At 39.9% G+C, this 22,553-nt stretch overlaps 1 protein-coding gene across 1 annotated transcript in view; it reads left to right on the top strand.

Moving 5' to 3' along the window:
* Positions 1-22,553, top strand: part of LOC132818538 (uncharacterized) — a 55,862-nt gene that overhangs the window by 10,863 nt on the left and 22,446 nt on the right. Inside the window, exon 2 of the mRNA XM_060829597.1 lies at positions 18,731-18,865. Within this exon, the coding sequence (XP_060685580.1) occupies positions 18,731-18,865 (135 nt within the window). The remainder of the gene's footprint in view (positions 1-18,730; positions 18,866-22,553) is intronic.

Genomic DNA, 22,553 nt, shown 5'->3' with positions numbered 1-22,553 from the left:
CTTTGGGAACTCAAAATATAATACAAGTACTCATTCCTCTTTATCTATCCTGATTGTTATCTCTTCAAATGGGTATAATACATCTGTCAGGCACGATTTCCCCTCAAAGCCATAATGACTCTTCTTGATTATGTGTTTTTAGATACACTGCTATAAAACCCTTTATAATAGATTAATATTTTCCCAATGACAGACGTTAAGCCAACTAGCCTAAAGTTACTAGTTTCTCGTCTCCCCTTTGAATGAGGTGTTATATTGACAGTTTTCTAATCCTATGGAACTTTTTTAGATTATAACTCGTGTATCCACTATTTCTGTAGCTATTTCCTTTAAAATCCCTGAATGTAATCCATCAGGTCTGGGGACTTATTAGCCTTTACCCCCATTTTTTTTCCCTAATACATGTTTCTCTAGTGATAGTTATTTAGTATTGTTGAAATGTTATTAGTGTCCTCTATTGGGAAGACTGATGCAAAGTATTTGTTTGACTTCTCTGCCATTTCCAGATTCCCCAGTTTTATTTCATCACTCTTGTTTTTAAACAGGCCAATTTATTATTGCCTCACTTTTCCTTTTCTTATATTTAAAGAAGCTTATACTGTCCATTTCTATGTTACTTGGTGATTTTCCCTGATCATTTTTTCTCCCTTTTTTGCAATCATTGTTTGTTCACGTGTAAAGACATTCTCAATCCTCTGATTAATAATCATAATCATAAAGGCAAGGCAAGACATAGATGCTTTGAGCAGCCAAGGTGGTGCAAAGTGAGGGAGAACAAATAAAGAAATCAAAGTGTCCTGAGATGCACCCTGCTTTAATGTATGAGAGGAGTTCCTGTCTCTGGACACAGTGTGGTCTGGTAGTAATATTGTAGTGAAAGGTTTTGATGAGTTTTAAGTGCAGTAATGAAGTGATGAATTCTATTATAAGTGTGTTGGAGATGTGCCATAACAACATGGTTAAAGTCAGAAGCTGCATGACACCAGGCTATAGTCAGGTTTGTTTGAAATCACAAGCTTTCGGAGCACTGCTCCTTCATCAGGTGAAGTGGAGTGAAGTGCACAGGCACAGAATTTATATGCAGAGAGATAACGGCAAGATAATTCCAAAAAAATTAAGTGTCAAAAGGTAAGTACAAATAGTGTGAATGAAATATTGACAGACTGAATAACACCCTTTGCAGGTGATCAAAAGTGTTAAATGGTATGAGTAAAGTGTCAACAGCTGACGAGCAAGTGAAGGGATGACCTATGAACTGATTAATTAAGGCAGAGATGTAATTATGAAAAAAATCAAAGGCTGGTGCATGTCCTACCCCAACGTCTTTGATGGGGTACACTGCCCATGGAGTGTAGTGTGAGCTACTGGGTAATGCTGGCCAGGATGGAGGACCGGAGGAACAAGAGACAACCTAAATTCACCTGATACTCACTCAAACTTCTATACGGGGAATTGTTACTCTCTAGTTTCTCTCCACTGCCTGGGAAAATTAATAGTTGCATATAAATGATTAGGAATGAAATGGAATGCATGTAAATGGTTCATTCATTGCTCACTAGCAAGACTTTCATTTTATTGCCATAACCTTGGGTAGAACATTAGACTTTCTTATCTTGACATCAATATCTAATTTTTCCGAAATAAACCCATTTTCCCAACTATCACATCTTTGTCTATATGTTTTTAAAAGCTGAGGAAATTTCATCCTATATCATGTTTACTACAAGAGCCCAAAAGAAGGCTTTCATCATCCAAACTAGACCATATGGGCTCTGGAGAATTGTATACCTAGAAGGCATTGATGACAGTACAGATAACATGCTATTTAGTCTCATTATTTAACAGATACTAAATATATTACAGGAGTTGAAGACAATGTGTATCATACCAGGGGAAATTATTGTGATCAACAAACTAAAGGTTTTGTTAAGTATAGGTTTACCAAGAGTGAAAATGAGAGTGGCTGAGAGGTCAATAGCGACAGATGTAATTTGATGAATGGAGGGCAAAAGACATTTGGAAGTATTGTTGCTCAGTTGTAAATGGTTTGGGGAAGGGTTAATTCCAGAGTTGAATGCAGAGGGCTTGAGTTGGAGAATGTGGGTGGTATGGAAATTAAAAAAAAGAGATCAAAGATGTCAGTGATTTAGACCATGAGACCAGTGACCATGTGAGTTGGCAATTTGGCTCTGAATTATTTTTTTAAAATGCTGGTCAAAAATCTCAGCAGCATGAATTCTAACAGCAATAATTACCATAAACACTGCTGAATTAAATTACATACTAAGGCTCAAGAATCTAATGGGTGTAGCATATGTGAGCACAGAGTTTTGTTCTTTGTTGCTGTGGCAACTCAGTTTTATTGTCTTGGAAGATTTGCACACTGCTAAGGCTTGCAATGTTCAATCAATGCTATTCCAGAGTGACTAGAAATTTAGACTATGAATTCCCAACATTGTTTCAGGCATATTGGAAGCATCAATTTGATAGTAGAAAATTTACTTCATTTGTTCTTTGCTGAAGCAAGAATCTTTGCATATACAAATTCATAGATAAAACAGTCATGATACAGTTGTTTACTGGTAATGAATGATACTGGTTCGTAAATGCATATAATTTGTCTCAGTGGCTTATTTCATAAGAATGAATCAGCAGTTGACAAAAACAAAAGTGGCATACAGCACAGTTCCATGTATCTTCAGTTGATGAAAATTGTGATTAAAAAGCCTTTCAATATCTAACACTACCTACTCAGCAAAAGGTTTCCTGTCACTTAAAGATATCTCTGATTGCCAGGGTTGAAACCCTGAAACATAGCTGAAATACCAAGCATTGTCCAAGCAAAGGCCTGCAGAAATGTTCAATAAATGCACGAGAAGTTTTATAGATTGTGGTTCTAATGTGCACAAAATGTGAAAATATAAGCCGATGAAGAGATTGTTTTTTTTTTCAAATTTGCTAAAGCAGTTGAGAAAATGCTGAAAAGAAGTTCTATAAGCATATTAATGGGTTGGAAAGGTAGACCAAACATTGATTTTAAAGCAGCATGTGGCATTGTACAGATTACAGTGTGACTTATTGTTTTCAAGGCAAAAAGGGAGAAAATCATAAATTCCATTTCCACAATACTCACAATAATCTTGCAATTTCAAGTATAAAGAAATGATTTTGCAGCATCTTAATTGCTTAAGCCCAAAGTTCTGGAATGTTCTCTCTATCACTCTTTAGCTCCTTTAAGTTATTCCTCAAGTCCACTTCCTTGACCTTGGGAATCATTTATTATGTTAAAGATGCTATACAAATATAAACTTTTGTTGTTAACTGTGAATTAATGAATTTTCAGAATGTGTAAGAAACCGACTCAGTAACTTTAATGTGCAATTTCTCAAAGGTTGCTTTAACAGAGCTAAAACTGAAACTGTCATTTTTTTCATCAGTGGCAAACTAAAGGAACCACAGTTCCTGAAATTACCCACTAAATAGAAACAAGAGCAGCCCCTTTAACCTCAAACTTACTCTCCTGTTCACAGTTGATCTGTACATCATTTCCATTTATTCATTTTTGTTCACTAACCCTTGAAATCCTTACCTAGTAATTACTATATTGAATCTCACAGCAGATAAACAATCTGTTTGACATAACTGGTATATGCTCCATATGAGCCTCTTTCTAACTTAACTTTACCTGGCTTTATGAACATGACCTTGTTTTCAGTTTTCCAATGTACTTGAGATTCTTTTTGAGGAAGCTTATCATTGGCAATCACTCACTAACTAGTCTGATTGTCCATCTAGGAAATTCTGCATCACTGGTCAATAGAAAAAAATCTATACTAATTGCCTCAACCTCTTGTGAATTCTACATTTGCATCAGCCTTTCAGTTTCTTCTGAAATTCTTAGTAGATTTATTAACAAATTATATTTATGAATCCTAAACAAATGGAAGCAACTTTGCCATATTAGAAAGTTTATCAAATAGGGCTGAAGATATCAATTATCCTTACAGCACTTTGAGTATGTCCATGCCAGTACCCTGTCTTCATGGGCACCTGGCTGTAAAATCAACAATCAATCTAAAGAAAAGATATTGTGAAACTTGAAGGGGTTCAGAAAAGATTTACAAGGATGTTGCTAGGGTTGGAGGATTTGAGCTATAGGGAGAGGGTGAATAGGCTAGGGTTGTTTTCCCTGGAGTGTTGGAGGCTGAGGGATCACTTTTTAGAAGCTTATAAAATCATAAGGGTCATGGATAGGGTAAATTGACAAAGTATTTTCCCTGGGCTGGGGGGTGTGTGGAGAAGAAAGAGTCCATAACTAGAGAATATAGGTTTACAGTGAGAGGGGAAAGATATAAAAGAGACCTAAGGGGCAACTTTTTCATGTAGAGGGTGTTACATGTATGGAATGAGCTGCCAGAGGAAGTGGTGGAGGCTAGTACAATTGCAACACTTAAAAGGCATCTGGATGGGTACATCAATAGGAGAGTTTGGAGCGATATTGGCCAGGTGCTGGGAGGTGGCATTAGATTGGGTTGGAATATCTAGTCGGCATGGACAAGTTGGACCGAAGGGTCTGTTTCCATGCTGTACATCTCTATGACTCTATAAAGAGGTGGTGGTTTTTAAAAAATTTGTTAACAGGTGTCACTGACCAGGCAAGCCTTTATTGCCTATTCTTTATTGCCCAGAGGTTGTTAAGAGTCAACCACATTGCTGTGGTTCTGGAGTCAGAGGTAGAGTAGACTGGTAGTTTTCTTCCCTGAAGGACAGTAGTGAACCAGATGGGTTTTTCCCAACATTTGACAATGGATTAATGGTCATTTATCCATTTATTAAATGGATTTATTAAATTCAAATCACACTATTTGCTGTAGCAGGATTTGAACCCAGGTCCCCAGAACATTACCTGGATCTCTGGATTAACAGTTAAGTGACAATACCTGTATGCCATTGGTTCCCTTTCGATGATGGATGGTTAACTAGGATTGTGGAGTCTCCATGTAACATGACAAAAACCAAAAAAGATCCAAACTAGCAACCAATTAACTAAAAACAAAAAATGCTGGAAATCACAATGGGTCAGGCAGCATCCATGGAGAGAAAGCAAACTAACATTTCAATGCAATTGATGCAAAGTATAGAGGGGGCAACACTGATGCAATTGTTTGGAGGGAGGCTTGGTTGGTGTGCTGGGGAAGAAAGGGTACTGAAAGAGCAGATTAAGTGATTCAGATGTGAGAAGGGCAGAACAATGGTGTGTCTAACTGTCAAACTGGAAAGAACAGATAGGGTGGGGATGGGGGGGGTGGAGGATGAGGGGAGAGAGGATATGGTGACAGAGAATACAACAAATAAAGATAAAAGAGAGGGAAGAAATTAATGAGTTCACAATCTGAAGATGTTGAAATCAATATTAAGTCCAATTAACTAACCTGTATCTACAGGAAAGCATTTCGTCACTTACATGAAACAGCACTTCCTAATTTCATTCTTAACCTAGATCTAATTAGAAAAGTATGTAGCCTTTAGTGTTTCTCCCCACCACAATGAATTGATTTTCTGTATCTATGCTGTTTATTCATTTTATCATGTTTTTAAAAAATAGATTATAGATTACCCCTCTAAGATTGGAAACTGTTCTAATAAATTATTCCTGAGCCTTTCCATAATTCTGGTGGATCTACATTATACTCATCTAAAGCCAGTATATTTTTTCCTGAGATTCATTTTTCAAATTGAGAGCTTTGGCCCTTTTAGGCTCTGGTCAGGGCTCTGTACAATTAAATTCAATCACCTTGAGATTAATTAACTTTTTAAATTACTTTTTTAAAATCCCCCTGTACCAGTTATTAAGACCTCAGTAATTAGACACTTAAATCCCTTTGTGCCAACATAGATCCTTGTGCCTCATTATGAAAAGAATTGTCACTTATTTCTCTCAGATCCAAAATGGATGACCTTATATTGAACTTCTTTTACCTTACCTTTGCCCATTGACTTAATTTCTTCTTTGTAATTTTCTGCTCGCACCCATGGATCTTATTCTGTTTCCTAGATCAGTGACAAATGTGATTATCTACCTTTCTATTCCTTGTTCCAAAGCACTACTATATAGTTGTGACTGTGGCTGGAGGAGATCCCATTGGTCTATCAATATCAACATAAAATTAAAAATGACTTGTTTTCTAGTTATTAAGATGACCAATTAAATATCTTATCAATATCAGATTATAAATGACAAGACCTATCAAACAGGCTTCTCAGTTATCCACACGAAAATTATTCAATAAAATAGTTAATATACAGTCAATAACATTGAAATGTAAATATTCATCCCTCCAGAATCCCCAAAGCACATTATCAGACACATGTTCTTCAGAAAAGAGAAAGGAAGCAGATTTCTGTACCAGATTGGCTATCTGAAAAATTAAACACTTTGACCAATGAATTATTATATAAGGTAAATGGATAAAGCATGGAAAGTTCTGGAGTTGTTGCTATGACATTCTGATTGGTGTGGTCGAGTCACTAATCTTGCATGGTTGTCTGGTAAATTTTGCAGACATTGTTTGCAGAGGAAATTAAAAAATGGAGTTGTTTTTTCTACCACTTTTCAAAAGAACAAACAACTTGCACCCTGAGCTCAACAAAGAAGTTTATTTTTCAGAAATGAAAAAGATCAGCTGGATAGACTGTTTATAGTTTTTTTTTCTCCAGTTCAGCTTTTTACCAGCAGGCCTCCCTCCAACTGAACCAAATAAAACAAGCACTTATCCAACCAATTGCTGTTCAAAACAGCCCCAGCAGAGGTAGACAGCAAAGCAAGTGTTGTCACCAGTCATCTGATTTACTGGAAGCTTTGTTCAAATCTCTAATGTTCACAGAGAACTTTCAATAAATGCTTCAAAGAAACCACTCCAGGTATTTCCACAAAACTTCAAATAAATCAATTTTCTGCAATCCTTCAAAACAAATGTCCTCTAAGAAATAATGAAGTCTAATCAATTTTTTATATTGAAAGGCTCCAGGGGAACACCAGAACATTCTCTTTATACATTTCCCATATTCTTTGTCACTTCTTTTCCAACCAATTACAGAGCAATGTTTCAAAATTAATTCTAATTCTGTGTGCTATAATTTTTTCCAAAAAAATCTCATACAGTCTTAGCTAATATCCACAGTCATTCTCCTTTCCATCATTTTAAGAATGGAACAAAGGAACAGAATTGGAAAACTTCTTCAATAACTGTTCACATTTTTTATAAAAATCTACTAGCCTCATTTTAACCAAAAGAACTATGCCACAAGGTATCATTTCCTGAACAAAAACAAACTTTATTGTACCTAAAATGTCTGAACAAAACAACTATGGATGTAGGTTTGCTCACTGAGCTGGATGGTTCGTTTTCAGACCTTTCGTGACCTTACTAGGTATTACCATCAGTAAGCCTCCAGATTTTTATGTGTTTAGCGTTCCTTGGGTTGGTGATGTCATTTCCTGTGTTGACATAATTTCCTGTGGTGATTTACAAAATACCTTGCAAGAACTGTAATGAACACTATATTAGACAAACAGGCAGAAAACTAGCCACCAAGATACATGAACATCAACTAGCCACAAAAAGACATGACCTACTCTCACTAGTATCATTACATACAGATGAGGAAGGACACCACTTTGACTGGGACAACACATCCATCTTAGGACAAGTCAAACAGAGACACGCATGAGAATTCCTAGAAGCATAGCATTCCAACCAGAACTCTATTAACAAACACATTGACTCAGATCCCATTTACCACCCCCGAGAAAAAGAACTAGAAATGACATCACAACCAGAAGTAACATCACCACAGGAAATTACATCATCAAACAAAGGAAACCGAAACACCTAAATGGAAAGCAGGCCATACACCAAAGCTTCATATAGAGGCTCAATATTATTGTAATGAAACATCTGAAAACAAACCTTCCAGCTCAGTAAGCAAACCTACATCCAGAACCTCAGCCTGAACTACAAATCTTCTCAAAACCTGCTAAAGCAACTGTCATTCACTCAGCAATATTTTGTAACTATACATATTAACACTAACTTCTAAGGTCCTGGGGAGTGTTGCTGAACAAAGAGACTTGGAGTGCAGATTCATAATTCTTTGAAAGTGGCGTCACAGGTAGATGGGATAGTGAAGAAGGCATTTGGTATGCTTGCCTTTATTGGTTAGTGCATTGAGTAGAGGAGTTGAGAGGTCATCTTGAGGCTGTACAGAACAATGATGAGGGCACTTTTGGAATACAGAATTATTTCCTCAATTATTCGGTCGAGAGGGCGGGGAGTATTTTGTTCAGAGAACTGATTGTTGGGATAACTGATCTGATCGTAAACAAAGGAAGCCATACTGAACATAATTACGTAAACCAGCAAGTTTACAGAGTGTTTATTTCATCCAATCAATAAAATGTGTACAAACACTGGCTATTGCTTAAAATTTCATGATATGTTACAAATAAAATCACTTTTTGGCTGGAGTTTGATTGAAGTCTGTGAAATTTTTCACTGACATTTTCCTCAATTTTATCCAGGTCATACAGTCACAGAATCATCGAGATGTACAGCACGGAAACAGACCCTTCGGTCCACCTGTCCACACCGACCAGATATCCCAACCCAATCTAGTCCCACCTGCCACCACCCGGCCCATATCCCTCCAAACCCATCCAAATGCCTCTTAAATGTTGCAATTGTACCAGCCTCCACCACATCCTCTGGCAGTTCATTCCATACATGTACCACCCTCTGCATGAAAAGGTTTCCCCTTAGGTTTCTTTTATATCTTTTCCCTCTCACCCTAAACCTATGCCCTCTAGTTCTGGACTCCCCGACCCCAGGGAAAAGACTTTGTCTATTTATTCTATCCATGCCCCCCATAATTTTGTAAACCTCTATAAGGTCACTCCTCAGCCTCCAACGCTCCAGGGAAAACAGCCCCAGCCTGTTCAGCCTCTCTCTGTAGCTCGAATCCTCCAACCCTGGCAACATCCTTGTAAATCTTTTCTGAACCTTTTCAAGTTTCACAACATCTTCCCCATAGGAAGGAGATCAGAACTGCATGCAATATTCCAACAGTGGTCTAACCAATGTCCTGTACAAGCTCAACATGATCTCCCAACTCCTGTATCAATACTCTGACCAGTAAAGGAAAGCATATCAAATGCCTTTTTCACTAGCCTATCTACCTGTGACTCTACTTTCAAGGAGCTATGAACCTGCACTCCAAGGTCTCTTTGTTCAGCAACACTCCCTAGGACCTTACCATTAAGTGTAGAAGTCCTGCTAAGATTTGCTTTCCCAAAATGCAGCACCTCGTATTTATCTGAATTAAACTCCATCTGCCACTTCTCAGCCCATTGGCCCATCTGATCCAGATCCTGTTGTAATCTGAGGTAACCCTCTTTGCTGTCCACTATACCTCCAATTTTGGTGTCATCTGCAAACTTACTTACTGTACCTCATATGCTCGCATCCAAATAATTTATGTAAATGACAAAAAGTAGAGGACCCAGCACCGATCCTTGTGGCACTCCACTGGTCACAGGCCTCCAGTCTGAAAAACAACCCTCCACCACCACCCTCTGTCTTCTACCTTTGAGCCAGTTCTGTATTCAAATGGCTAGTTCTCCCTGTATTCCATGAGATCTAACCTTGCTAATCAGTCTCCCATGGGGAACCTTGTCAAACGCCTTACTGAAGTCCCTATACATCACATCTAGATTAGATTAGATTACTTACAGTGTGGAAAAAGGCCCTTCGGCCCAACAAGTCCACACCGACGCGCAACCCATTTATACCCTTATATTTACGCCGTACCTAACACTATGGGCAATTTAGCATGGCCAATTCACCTAGCCTGCACATTTTTGGACTGTGGGAGGAAACCGGAGCACCCAGAGGAAACCCACGCAGACACGGGGAGAACGTGCAAACTCCACACAGTCAGTCACCTGAGTCGGGAATTGAACCCGGGTCTCTGGTGCTGTGAGGCAGCAGCACTAACCACTGTGCCACCATGCCGCCCATCTACTGCTCTGCCCTCATCAATCTTCTTTGTTACTTCTTAAAAAAACTCAATCAAGTTTGTGAGACACGATTTCCCATGCACAAAGTCATGTTGACTATCCCTAATCAGTCCTTGCCTTTCCAAATACATGTACATCCTGTCCTTCAGGATTCCCTCCAACAATTTGCCCACCACCGAGGTCAGGTTCTCTGGACTATAGTTCCCTGGCTTGTCTTTACTGCCCTTCTTAAACAGTGGCACCACGTTTGCCAACCTCCAGTCTTCTAGCACCTTACCTGTGACTACTGATGATATGATGATACAAATATCTCAGCAAGAGGCCCAGCAATCACTCCTCTAGATTCCCACAGAGTTCTCGGGTACACTTGATCATGTCCTGGGGATTTATCCAGCTTAACCCGTTTCAAGACATCCAGCACTTCCTCCTCTGTAATCTGAACATTTTGCAAGATGTCACCATCTATTTCCTTACAGTCTATATGTTCCATATCCTTTTCCACAGTAAATACTGATGCAAAATATTCATTTAGTATTTCCCCCCATTTTCTGCGGCTCCACACAAAGGCTGCCTTATTCACCTTTGAGGGGCCCTATTCTCTCCCTAGTTACCCTTTTGTCCTTAATATATTTGTAAAAACCCTTTGGATTCTCCTTAATTCTATTTGCCAATGCTATCTCATGTCCCCTTTTTGCCCTCCTGATTTCCCTCTTAAGTATACTCCTACTTCCCTTATACCCTTCTAAGGATTCACTCAATCTATCTTGTCTATACCTGACATATGCTTCCTTCTTTTTCTTTTCATCATCCAGCATTACCTATACCTACCAGCCTTCCCTTTCACCCTGACAGGAATATACTTTCTCTGGATTCTTGTTATCTCATTCCTGAAGGCTTCCCATTTTCCAGCTGTCCCTTTACCTGCGAACACCTGCCTCCAATCAGCTTTCGAAAGTTCTTGCCTAATACCGTCAAAATTGGCCTTTATCCAATTTAGAACTTCAACTTTTAGATCTGGTCTATCCTTTTCCATCATAATTTTAAGACGAATAGAATTATGGTTGCTGGCCCCAAAGTGCTCCTCGACAGGTTCTCGACAGCACCTTTCTGTTCGGTGTCAACCCACAGTCCAGCCTAACCAAGTGTTGTCCCTCCCTCCTCAGCAATCACCGAGACCTTAGAGAGAGAGAGAGAGAGAGACAAAAAATACATGGAGAACATGAGAGAGAGGGAAGACTTTTTTGCTGACTTTAGTTTCCATCCTCTCATCAATTTTTTTGAGGGGGGTAATGTTTTCCTTGTGTTTCCTCCCGTCAAGTTTTCTTCCTGTTTATTTTCATGTGTGCTAACTCACTACAATTTGCTCTGCCTCATCAAAAAAAGTTAGTTTAAATTTTCTTGTCAGCTGAAAGATACCGAACTACGTTTTTGTTTGGAAAGAAATAGTCATCATGGGATAACAAGAGAAAAATGCAACCGAAATGAAACGTGAGAGTGCATTTTTTGATAACTTTCCGAAGAATGAGCTGAGGGAAAAAATTGTTGGGTTTGCAAAACAGAGCGAGAGAGAATTGAGAGGGAATCTTACTGTTCGAGCTCACACATACGTTATTCTTGTGTGGTCACAATCACAAACCTTTGTCCTCAGGAAGAATAAGTATCGGAGAGCTTTTTACAAGAAGTGTAAAACTTAACTCTAACATCATGTCTCGAGTATATGTTTGAAGTTAATTATTTATTAAAGCATACTTGCATCTATATTCCTGTTCACATTTACAGAATGATGCACTAAATGGATAAAGAATAGAACGTTCCTAATTGATTGAAATGCATGCATAAGGACCTTGAGATCTTGTTCAGATAATCCGAAATTCAGATAATTGATGTTCGGATAACCAAGGTTGTCCTGTACTGTGTGCAGTTCTGCTCTCCCTACTATAGGAAGGATGTTATGAAACTTGAAACGGTTCAGAAAAAATTTACAAGGATGTTGCCGGGTTGAAGGGTTTGAGCTATAGGGAGAGGCTGGAACTATTTTTCCTGGAGCATCAAAGGCTGATGGGTGACCTTATAGATGTTTATAAAATTATGAGGGGCATGGATAGGGTAAATAGACAAGGTCTTTTCCCCAGAGTGGGGGAGTCAAAAACCAGAGGACATAAGTTTATGGTGAGAGGAGAAAGATATAAAAGGGACCGAAGGGACAATGTTTTCGCACAGTGGGTGGTGCGTGTATGGAATGAGCTGTCAGAGGAAGTGGTGGAGGCTGGTACAATTACAATATTTAAGAGGCATCTGGATGGGTATAGGAAGAGTTTAGAGAGATATGGGTCAAATGCTGGCAAATGGAACTAAACTTATCAAGGATATCTAGTTGGCTGGGATGTGTTGGACTGAAGGGTCTATTTCCGTGCTATACATTCCTCTGACTATGTGTTGGACCATGGTGAGGGAAAGAACAATTGCATTTGCCAAACACCTTCAGTCCGAGTGTGTGCAATTAAACTCAGATAGAACCTAAACCATTGTCCTTGATTTTTGGAATAAGAAGACTTCATAAGTCTTCTTTTTTATTTCAAAATATGCATATTAAAATATAAAAACACACACATATATAATCGAAAATGGAGTTTGGTCTTGTAGAGTAGCATAATGAAGGAAACAAACAAACATTGGAAATTGATTCTGTCCAAACAAACAGAAACATCACTTACTTGAACCAGACTATATTTACATGCATGTGAGGCTGGGAGGGTTCTAAAACTGAATAGACCCTCATTTAACCTTAGCAGAAGGACCTCAGTCTTTCCCTCCTGCACCTTCGTAGCTGCTCACCAAGCTTTAGTGTGTCCCTCACCTTGGGATATTCCAGTCTGCAACATCTGGTCAAGGTCAGTCCCTTGCTCTGGAAGACCATCACGTTTTGGACAAACTAAAGACCATCTCGCATAGATTTTATGGTCTTCTCGGTACAGTTGATGTTTGTCTCAGGGGAACAGACCATAGAACATGGAGTCCCATGACATGGAGGTGCTTGAGTCAAAACCTTGACACTATCGCATCTCTCTTCAGACTTCCTTTGCAAAGGCACATTCCAGAAGGAGATGTGTGACAGTCTCCATGCGCCCCACTACCACTTTGAGGGCAGCATGCCGTGGCGCAGAGAGACCAGACATACAAGAAGGATCTCACAGGTAATGCCCTTCTCACCACCAACCAAGCAATGTCTCAGTGCTTATTGGAAAGCTCTGGTGATGAGCCATTCTGTAAAAGTCTTCTTATAGCTGTAGTTTCAGGATCAAAACAGATTGTAAGCTACTGACTGATGATTTAGATCCAAAGTCTCTTGTCTCCACTTAACTGCAGGCTGAATGTACACATAGCGTTTGGTTCTGTACAACGTTTAGTACAGATAATGGGAAGATCAATGTAATGATAATATGATGTGTAAATGACCCAGCACCCAGGTAAAACCCAACTGGAGAAGATTACTTTTTCTTTTCACATGTAGATGAGTTGGCTGTTACAGCAGCAGACGCTGGTAAAACAACACAAATGACTCCGTATTGGCAAGGGATATGACAATGTTGTAAATTGGTGACTGACACTAATACTGGACTTAGAAACTAAGAAATCATTTTTATGTGAAAAATGAATTTTTACCCATTCAAGATTGTGTTATGTGAAGGACAAGATTTCTAATTCCTGAAAGGTACAGATATCAGTTTCTATATTATTTTTATGACTACCACTTGGAGATGAACTTGACAATGAGTCTGGTGAGAAACTATCTTTGGTGATCAAGGCTAGGTAAGAGCATAGAAGACAAGAAACAGTATTGACTATGTAGAAAAGAAGCTGTCATCAGTACCTTTGTAACCATGGGAATCGCCAGCTAGAATGTGAGACTGCAAATTGATTTTACAGAAGTTTAAGTACAACAACAATCTTTTTGATAGATAACTACTTAAAGTGGGTTGAGGGGTTTACAATGAATTGAATAGAAACTAGCAGAACTCTCGATATTTTATGTAGTCTGTTGCTTGTAGATTCCCAGATGAAATTATGTCTGATAATGGAAGAAAAGAGTTTGAAAATTCATGAGAATGACTGCAGCTAAAGGCATCATATCCTGTTCAACTGAAATAGCAGAGTGTGCAGTACAAATTGTGCAAGGTGTTCTTGTTAAGAAACTCCTGGTTATAAATTGGAAACAATGTTGGTTGTCAGTGAATCACAAATTGGCCAATTTTTTTTGCTTATTTATTGTAAAACATTCACAATACAACTGGCAGATGCCAGTTGGTTGGTTTCATGGATGAGAGTGTAAAAGGTTTTCATTGTTGAAAGTGTATTTAGCACAAACAGTAGAAGAAAACAAACCAGGCAGAAAGAAAGTCAGAGATGGTGGCAGAATGAAATAATTTTAAAGTTGAACTGAAAGATTAAGGTGAAAGAACATGATTCTAAGTGGCTGAAGTGGCTAGTAAGATGATTTGTGAAAATATGTGATTCTCACATATATTTGTGAAGATACTTGGTAGGTATGTACATATAGATCATGTCTTACCTTCAGAGGTTCATGATGAAGACAGGACATAGGAACAAGAGTAGTCAATGTTCCACTACTCAATTAGATCATAGCTGTTGGGAGGTCGTCAGGATGTGAAGAGTCAAATTTGAGTCTGATAAATTGGGATACAGTGGAGTACTAATAATTAATCTCACAGAAATACCTGAAGCTAGTTCAGATCTGAGTGATTCAGACAGGCATGTCTGATACCATGGAAATTTCAAATAAAGATCAAGGTCAAAGCTCATCCTTATTGGTAAAACTGTCTTCTCTACACAGGCCCAAAAGGATCAAGAATTTCATCAAGTTTGAGGAAAGGAAAGTTTGGTTCAAGAGAGAAGGTATCTTTGTAGAAACAGGAAACCAGTGATTAAATTATATTAGATTAGATTAGGTTAGATTAGATTCCCTTGATTAGATTCCCTAGATTAGACTTGTAAATAAAATGTAAAACAACAAAAACATATATTGGTAGTATGGGATTTCTTTCAATAAAGAAGAACGAGTACAATACCTGTCTTTTATGACCATTTGATGATATATGCATGCATTAATCAAACCATAATGAACCAGTTCAGTTGTTTATCTGACTTCCATGTGGCACACAGTCTCTTTCTCCTGCAAAGATATCACAGTTGGGAAATCAAAAGTCATAAATGTTGACCTATTCAATGGAGCCTATTTTATATCATCACCAAAGTGATAATTATCCCAATGGAGTCTTAGGGCAGTTTCAGGATAATAGCTCTATTTCAGTACCTGAGCCAAACAATGCAAACTGTGCCCCCTACATTTGTTAAGTAAAATGCAATTAAACGGTATCTTCACGACAGTCCATGGGCTATCATTCCTTCATTGTACTACCATGTTAGGTAGCCATAAACTTCGAGTAAACTTTGAGACCAGCATTCCAACTGATTCAAATGTATTTTCCCTATGTAGATGTGAAGCATTTGTATGAAATATTTCTTACGCTGATCTTTTCTCGATATGAAACTGTATCCTAATTTTCTTGTAATAGTTACAAAGATATATACAAATTGTATAGCTGTGAGACAGAATGTATGCACTCTGCCAAAGCATGTTTATATTTGAAGGAGTGAAGGTGATCTCAATCTCCAAAGCTTTGGTCAATCTTCCAGTCAGGGGTTCATGGAAAAAGAAGTTTAGGCAACCCTTCCCCTCATTGTTGCCTTTCTTAATGTTCATTGGAACAAATTGTTGGCATAGCAACATGCAACACAATTTTAAGAAGCCAATAACTCATTGGTTAACTCAATTATTAGCCTATCCATTAGCCAAGAGTAAGATTAGGGCCAGTCAAGGACAGTAGTGAGAAGTTGTGCGTGGAGTCCAAGGAGATAGAAGAGGCACTAAAGGAATATTTTCATCCGTATTCACACAAGAAATAGACAATGTTCTCAAAGAGATTGTTGACTGAGATACAGGCTATTAGGCAAGATGGGATTGAGGTTCATAAGGAGGAGGTGTTAGCAATTTTGGAAAGTGTGAAAATAGACAGGTCCCATGGGCTGAATGGGATTTATCCTAGGATTCTCTGGGAGGCTAGGGAAGAGATTGCAGAGTCTTTGGCTTTGATCTTTATGTCGTCATTGTCTACAGGATTAGTGCCAGAAGACTGGAGGATAGCAAATGTTGTTCCCTTGTTGAAGAAGGGGAGGAGAGACAACCCTGGTAACTATAGACCAGTGAGCCTTACTTCGGTTGTGGGGAAAGTCATAGAATCATAGAGATGTACAATACAGAAACAGACCCCTCGGTCCAACTTGTCCATGCTGACCAGACTAAATTAATCTAGTTCATTTGCCAGCCCCATTCCCATATCCCTCGAAACCCTTCTTATTCACATATCCATCCAGCCTTTTAAATGCTGTAATTGTATCAGCCTCCACCACTTCCTCCGGCAGCTCATTTCATACATGCACCATCCTCTGCATGAAAAGGTTGCCTCTTAGGTCTCTTTTATATCTTTCCTCTCATCCTAAACCTATGCCCTGTAGTTCTGGACTCCCCCACCCCAGGGAAAATACCTTGTCTATTTATCCTATCCATGCCCCTCATAATTTTGTAAACCTGTATAAGTCTGCACCTCAGCCTCCAATGCTCCTGGGTCAACAGCCCCAGCCTGTTCAGCCTCTCCCTTTAGCTCAAATCCTCCAATCCTAACCTTAAATGTTAGCTCTAATTTTGCTCCACAGATGCTGTCAGACTTGCTGTGCCTTTCCAGTAATTTTGAACCTTATTAGAATCCTGAAGTAGGGGTCTTAAATACATTTATGCTTCAGTCTTCTGAAGCACTTCCCCATTTAGAAAATAGTGTACGATTCTATTCTTCAAGTAAAGTGCATCACCTCATAAACTTTAATATTACTTATTAAAAGCAAATTTGAAGCTGTGTAAAAATAAAATGAAATTCATAAATCATATTTAAGGTTGAGTTCATGCATGGAAATCCCACCCTGGGTTTCAAACAGTCGCTGGATGGGCACCTTAAGAACAAATTGAACTGATGAGCAAAGGTTTGGGTTGGTAATTCATGGCACTGAAACATTGTGAATGATGGAATTTAAGTTCCTGCAATATCATTCAACCTCAGAGACTCAAGGGGGACAACTGAAACCATAAATTCTTGCTCATCCAATTTTAAATTATTCTTAGGTAACTCTAAACTTTAAACATTTCACTTTTCCTTTCTGTTTACTACTCCATGCTGTTTGCTTCTTTGCAAATCCACTCTTTGTTTCCTGTTCTCCATTTCTCTTTCTGTATTAATTTAAGTCAAACTTGACTCAGTTTGACTTTTTAACTTTATTTATTTTTCTACTTTTGTACTAATAAAACTGTAGTGATGAAATGTATTAACGTATTTCTTTATTTTTCTACTGCTGCAACTAAGATTTTGTACCTATTTACTGTGTACCTAAGATGGCGTCATTGTCTGGCACCATTGTACACATTTCACTGTACTCTTGTACGCTGTACTTGAATGCAAATGATAATAAAATCTAAATCTAAATCTCAAACCTAAATCCAAATGGATTCCTGATTCTCATTATTTAATAAATTCCTCAGTCAGTCTTACCCTCACTAAAGCACATGATGCCATTTGCCATTCCTGCCATTATCGGCTGATATGGCTCTTCTTTTATTTATTGGTGGGATGTGGGCACCACTCATTAAGCTAGCCTTTACTGACCATCCCTAATTGCCCAGGGGGCAGTTGAGAATCAGCTACATTTTTTTATTTCAAAAATATACTTTATTCATAAAATATTCATAAAATAATTTGATACAGTGTACATTAGGTAATGCCATACATATTTCCACATTTACATACACAGCTCAGGATTTTCTTTATTACATACAGATCTGTGCATTTCTCACTCATATATTGAGCTGAGGCTTCAGCAGAGCCCAAATGACTGCATGGGCCCCCTGAATCAGCTACATTGTTGAGTGGAGTCACATGAAAGCCAGACTAGATAAGGACAGCAGCTTTCTTCCACAACGGAAATGGGCATTGGTGAGCCTGATGGGATTTTTCGACAATCGTCAACAGTTTCATGATCATCTTCGTTCCAAACACTTATTGAAGTCAAACCTCATCTTCTGTCAAGAAGGGATTCAACCCCAGATCTCTGGGGAGGTCTCTGGACTGATAGTCAAGCGATAATGGAGCTATCACCTTCCCAAAAGTTGTAGACGTTTTTTTGACCTAAAGATAGAGGAGCACTTCAGAAAATATCCAATTCTCGGCCAACTATTAATGCTCTTCTGTGTACGGAAGCTGTGTCCTTTCGTGTTTCGTAGTGTGGGTAATGTAGTAGAATACAATGAGATATTGTAAGTGCAGAAAGTTCTCTCAAGTTGACATGATTTTGTGCACTTTGTTTTGAAAAAACCTATACTGAACTTGCTTCTAAAACTGAGCAATTTTTTTTATTCCTTGCTAGTGGTAGAACTGGAAATGCCTGGAGCTTGTATCTACCGTCAGTTAGGGTGAAAGGGCAGAGCCACACCTTGGATTGCCTGGTTACTCTCTGTTTTTATTCACCGTTCAGGAGGGCAACAGGAAACATTGCAAAACGGAAAAGCCCGCAGTGTATCCACATCCGTCAAAAAAAAATTAGGAACTGGGGAAAGGGAACAATGAGGGCGAATCGGCAGCAAACTAACGGAAAAACAACGAATCACAGGTAGAGGTCCCTCCTTTTAGTAAACCCAGGCTGAACCCTAACCAAGCGAGAACTGTAACCGGGGAAGCTCTATGAACTTAGATAAGGTTCATTTAATCACAGTATGCTGGCTGAGCTTTATTTCACAAATTCCTGAAACAGTATAAACTACCTCTTTATAATGGCGATAGAGTTTGTTTTTCAGTCTACAGTGCATCCACTGCCCTGTGTCTCCAGTGTTGGCGATATGCTGGTTCACCGCAGTTTGTCGGCAGTCAGTTTGATTTGTAAATAAGGGGTGCGCTTCCATCTTTAGAAGTTCTTCAGGGTATTGGTGACAAAGTGCCAATCCGACTTGTTATATCCAAGAAGTATTTGGATATTTACAAACACGCCCCCCTCGAAAAGTAATAACTGTATCACGCCAGACTTGTACGGAATAATAAGTAAAATGTTGTGGAAATGTAGAATGATTGGTAATATACTGGATTCTTTCTGTTGAATGTTAATTTAACTTAAAATGTCGCAATGAAGATTAGCTGGGACACACCACAGTGATTGAACACATGTGATTTGAACTGTCTATTTGTTGGAAAGTAAATGTCCATGGACTGTTTGGATCCAACAATACCATTCACCCAACTGGTTGGTCTATGTCTTTGCGTCTTCTTCCATTTTATCTTCTTCCATTTTATCTTCTTTATGTCAGCTTTTCAACATTTCTTTCTGTTCCATGTTTTATCGCATATTCATCCAGTTTCCTATGGAAAGAATCTAACATATGGGCCTTAACCACTTATTGAATAACCAGAGTCGTAGTCAGAGAGTCATAGAGATGGACAGCATGGAAATAGACCCTTCGGTCCAACTTGTCCATACTGACCAGATATCCTAACTTATCCTAGATCCATTTGCCACCATTTGGCCAATATCCCTCTAAACCCTTCCTATTCACAAATCCATCAGATGCCTTTTAAATGTTGTAATTGTACCAGCCTCCATTGGCAGCTCATTCCATGCAAGCACCAGCTTCTGCATGAAAATGCTACCTTTTAGGACCCTTCTAAATCTTTCCCCTCTTATCTTAAACCTCTGCTCTCTAGCTTTGCACTCCATTACCCTGGCTATTCATCCTATCCATACCCCTAATGATTTTGCAAACCTCAAGAAGGTCATCCTTCAGCCTCCAATGCACCAGGGAAAGCAGCCTCAACTTATTCAGCCTCTCTGTATAGCTCAAATCATCCAACCCTGGCAACATCCTTGTAAGCCTTGAGTGAACTCTTTCAAGTTCTACCACATCTTTCCTATTAGCAGGGAGACATGAGGAATAGGAGCAGGAGGGGAGCAGCTAACCTCTCTCACCTCTGCCCTTTGACAAGATCATGGCTGCTCAGTGCCAAGCCTTAACTCTGCTTCCGTTTCATCTTTGTAGGTAAAAACAATGATTGCAGATGCTGGGAAACCAGATTCTGGATTAGTGGTGATGGAAGAGCACAGCAGTTCAGGCAGCATCCGAGGAGCAGTAAAATTGACGTTTCGGGCAAAAGCCCTTCATCAGGAATACAGGCAGTGAGCCTGAAGCGTGGAGAGGTAAGTGAGAGGAGGGTGGGTGTGTGGAGAAAGTAGCATAGAGTAAAATAGGTGAGTGGGGGAGGGGATGAAGGGGATAGGTCGGGGGGGGGGAAGGGTGGAGTGGATAGGTGGAAAAGAAGATAGGCAGGTAGGACAAGTCATGGGGACAGTGCTGAGCTGGAAGTTGGGAACTGCGGTGAGGTGGGGAAAGGGGAAATGAGGAAAGTATTGAAGTCCACATTGATGCCCTGGGGTTGAAGTGTTCCGAGGCTGAACATGAGGCGTTCTTCCTCCAGGCATCTGGTGGTGAGGGAGTGGCAGTGAAGGAGGCCCAGGACCTCCATGTCCTCGGCAGAGTGGGAGGGAGAGTTGAAATGTTGGGCCACGGGGCGGTGTGGTTGATTGGTACGGGTGTCCCGGAGATGTTCCCTAAAGCGCTCTGCTAGGAAGCATCCAGTCTCTCCAATGTAGGGGAGACCGCATCAGGAGCAACAGATGCAATAAATGATATTGGTGGATGTGCAGGTAAAACTTTGATAGATGGAATCATCCGCCAACATTTCCGCCACCTCCAAACAGACCCCATCACCAGGGATATATTTCCCTCCCCACCCCTTTCTGCCTTCCGCAAAGACCATTCCCTCCGTGACTATCTGGTCAGGTCCACACCCCCCCTCCTTCAACCCACCCTCCCATCCTGGCACCTGCCCCTGCCACTGCAGGAATTGCAAAACCTGCACCCACACCTCCTCCCTCACCTCCATCCAAGGCCCTAAAGGAGCCTTCCACATCCATCAAAGGTTTACCTGCACATCCACCAATATCATTTATTGCATCTGTTGCTCCCGATGCGGTCTCCTCTACATTGGGGAGACTGGCGCCTCCTAGCAGAGCGCTTTAGGGAACATCTCCGGGACACCCACACTAATCAACCACACTGCCCTGTGGCCCAACATTTTAACTCTCCCTCCCACTCTGCCGAGGACATGGAGGTCTTGGGCCTCCTTCACCGCCACTCCCTCACCACCAGACACCTGGAGTAAGAATGCCTCATCTTCAGCCTCGGAACACTTCAACCCCAGGGCATCAATGTGGGCTTCAACACTTTCCTCATTTCCCCGTCCCCCACCTCACTGCAGTTCCCAACTTCCAGTTCAGCACTGTCCCCATGACTTGTCCTACCTGCTTATCTTCTTTTCCACCTATCCACTCCACCCTTCCACCCCCCCCCCGACCTATCACCTTCATCCCCTCCCCCACTCACCTATTGTACTCTATGCTACTTTCTCCCCACCCCCACCCTCCTCTCACTTATCTCTCCACCCTTCAGGCTCTCTGCCTGTATTCCTGATGAAGAGCTTTTGCCCGAAACGTCGATTTTACTGCTCCTCGGATGCTGCCTGAACTGCTGTGTTCTTCCAGCATCACTCATCCAGGATTCCATTTCATCTATGATAGCCCTCAACTCCATGATATTTCAAAAATCCATCTACCTTCTCTTTAAATACTTATAATGATCTAAACTTTACAGCTCTCTGGAATGAGAATTCCAGACATTCAGTATCCTCTGGGAGAAAAAATTCCTATGCCCCTCAATTTTAAATGAGTGTCCCCATATTCTGTAATTTGGTCACCTGGTTTATGATTCCCCAATATTGGAAATATCTTCCCAACATTTATCCTATCTAGTCCCCTCAAAATCTTCTATGTTTAGAAATGAAACCCCTTCACTCCCCTACACTCTAAGAAATAAAGGAATTTGGGTTGGGACATATTTGGGTTTTTCCTGTTTTTTAGCAAATCACAGCAGAAAGTTCCATCCAAAGGAAGCTGCTATATTTAAAGACTAGCCTGCAGGCTTAATGCAATCTGAATACATAAAGGGCATTAGAATGGGTACTTCAAGGGATGCTGCATATAATTAACTGGATTCCAAGGAAGGGTAGCTCCAAAGTTAAATGACACTACCCTTAGTTACTCCTCCATCCAGCAGTGGAACAGAGACAGGTACTCTTCCCAGAGAGGAGCAGAAGGCAGTATGCTCACATAGAAGGTATGCTGGGGAGAGGGGAAGGTTGAGAAGATCAGCAAGGCTGGGTTGACTGTGTGAATATGATTGCTGGAATATACAAAC

This window comes from Hemiscyllium ocellatum, chromosome 9 (assembly GCF_020745735.1).
Source record: "Hemiscyllium ocellatum isolate sHemOce1 chromosome 9, sHemOce1.pat.X.cur, whole genome shotgun sequence".
Taxonomy (NCBI): domain Eukaryota; kingdom Metazoa; phylum Chordata; class Chondrichthyes; order Orectolobiformes; family Hemiscylliidae; genus Hemiscyllium; species Hemiscyllium ocellatum.
The sequence above is the reverse complement of the archived record's forward strand: the minus strand, read 5'-3'. Positions and strand labels throughout refer to the sequence as shown.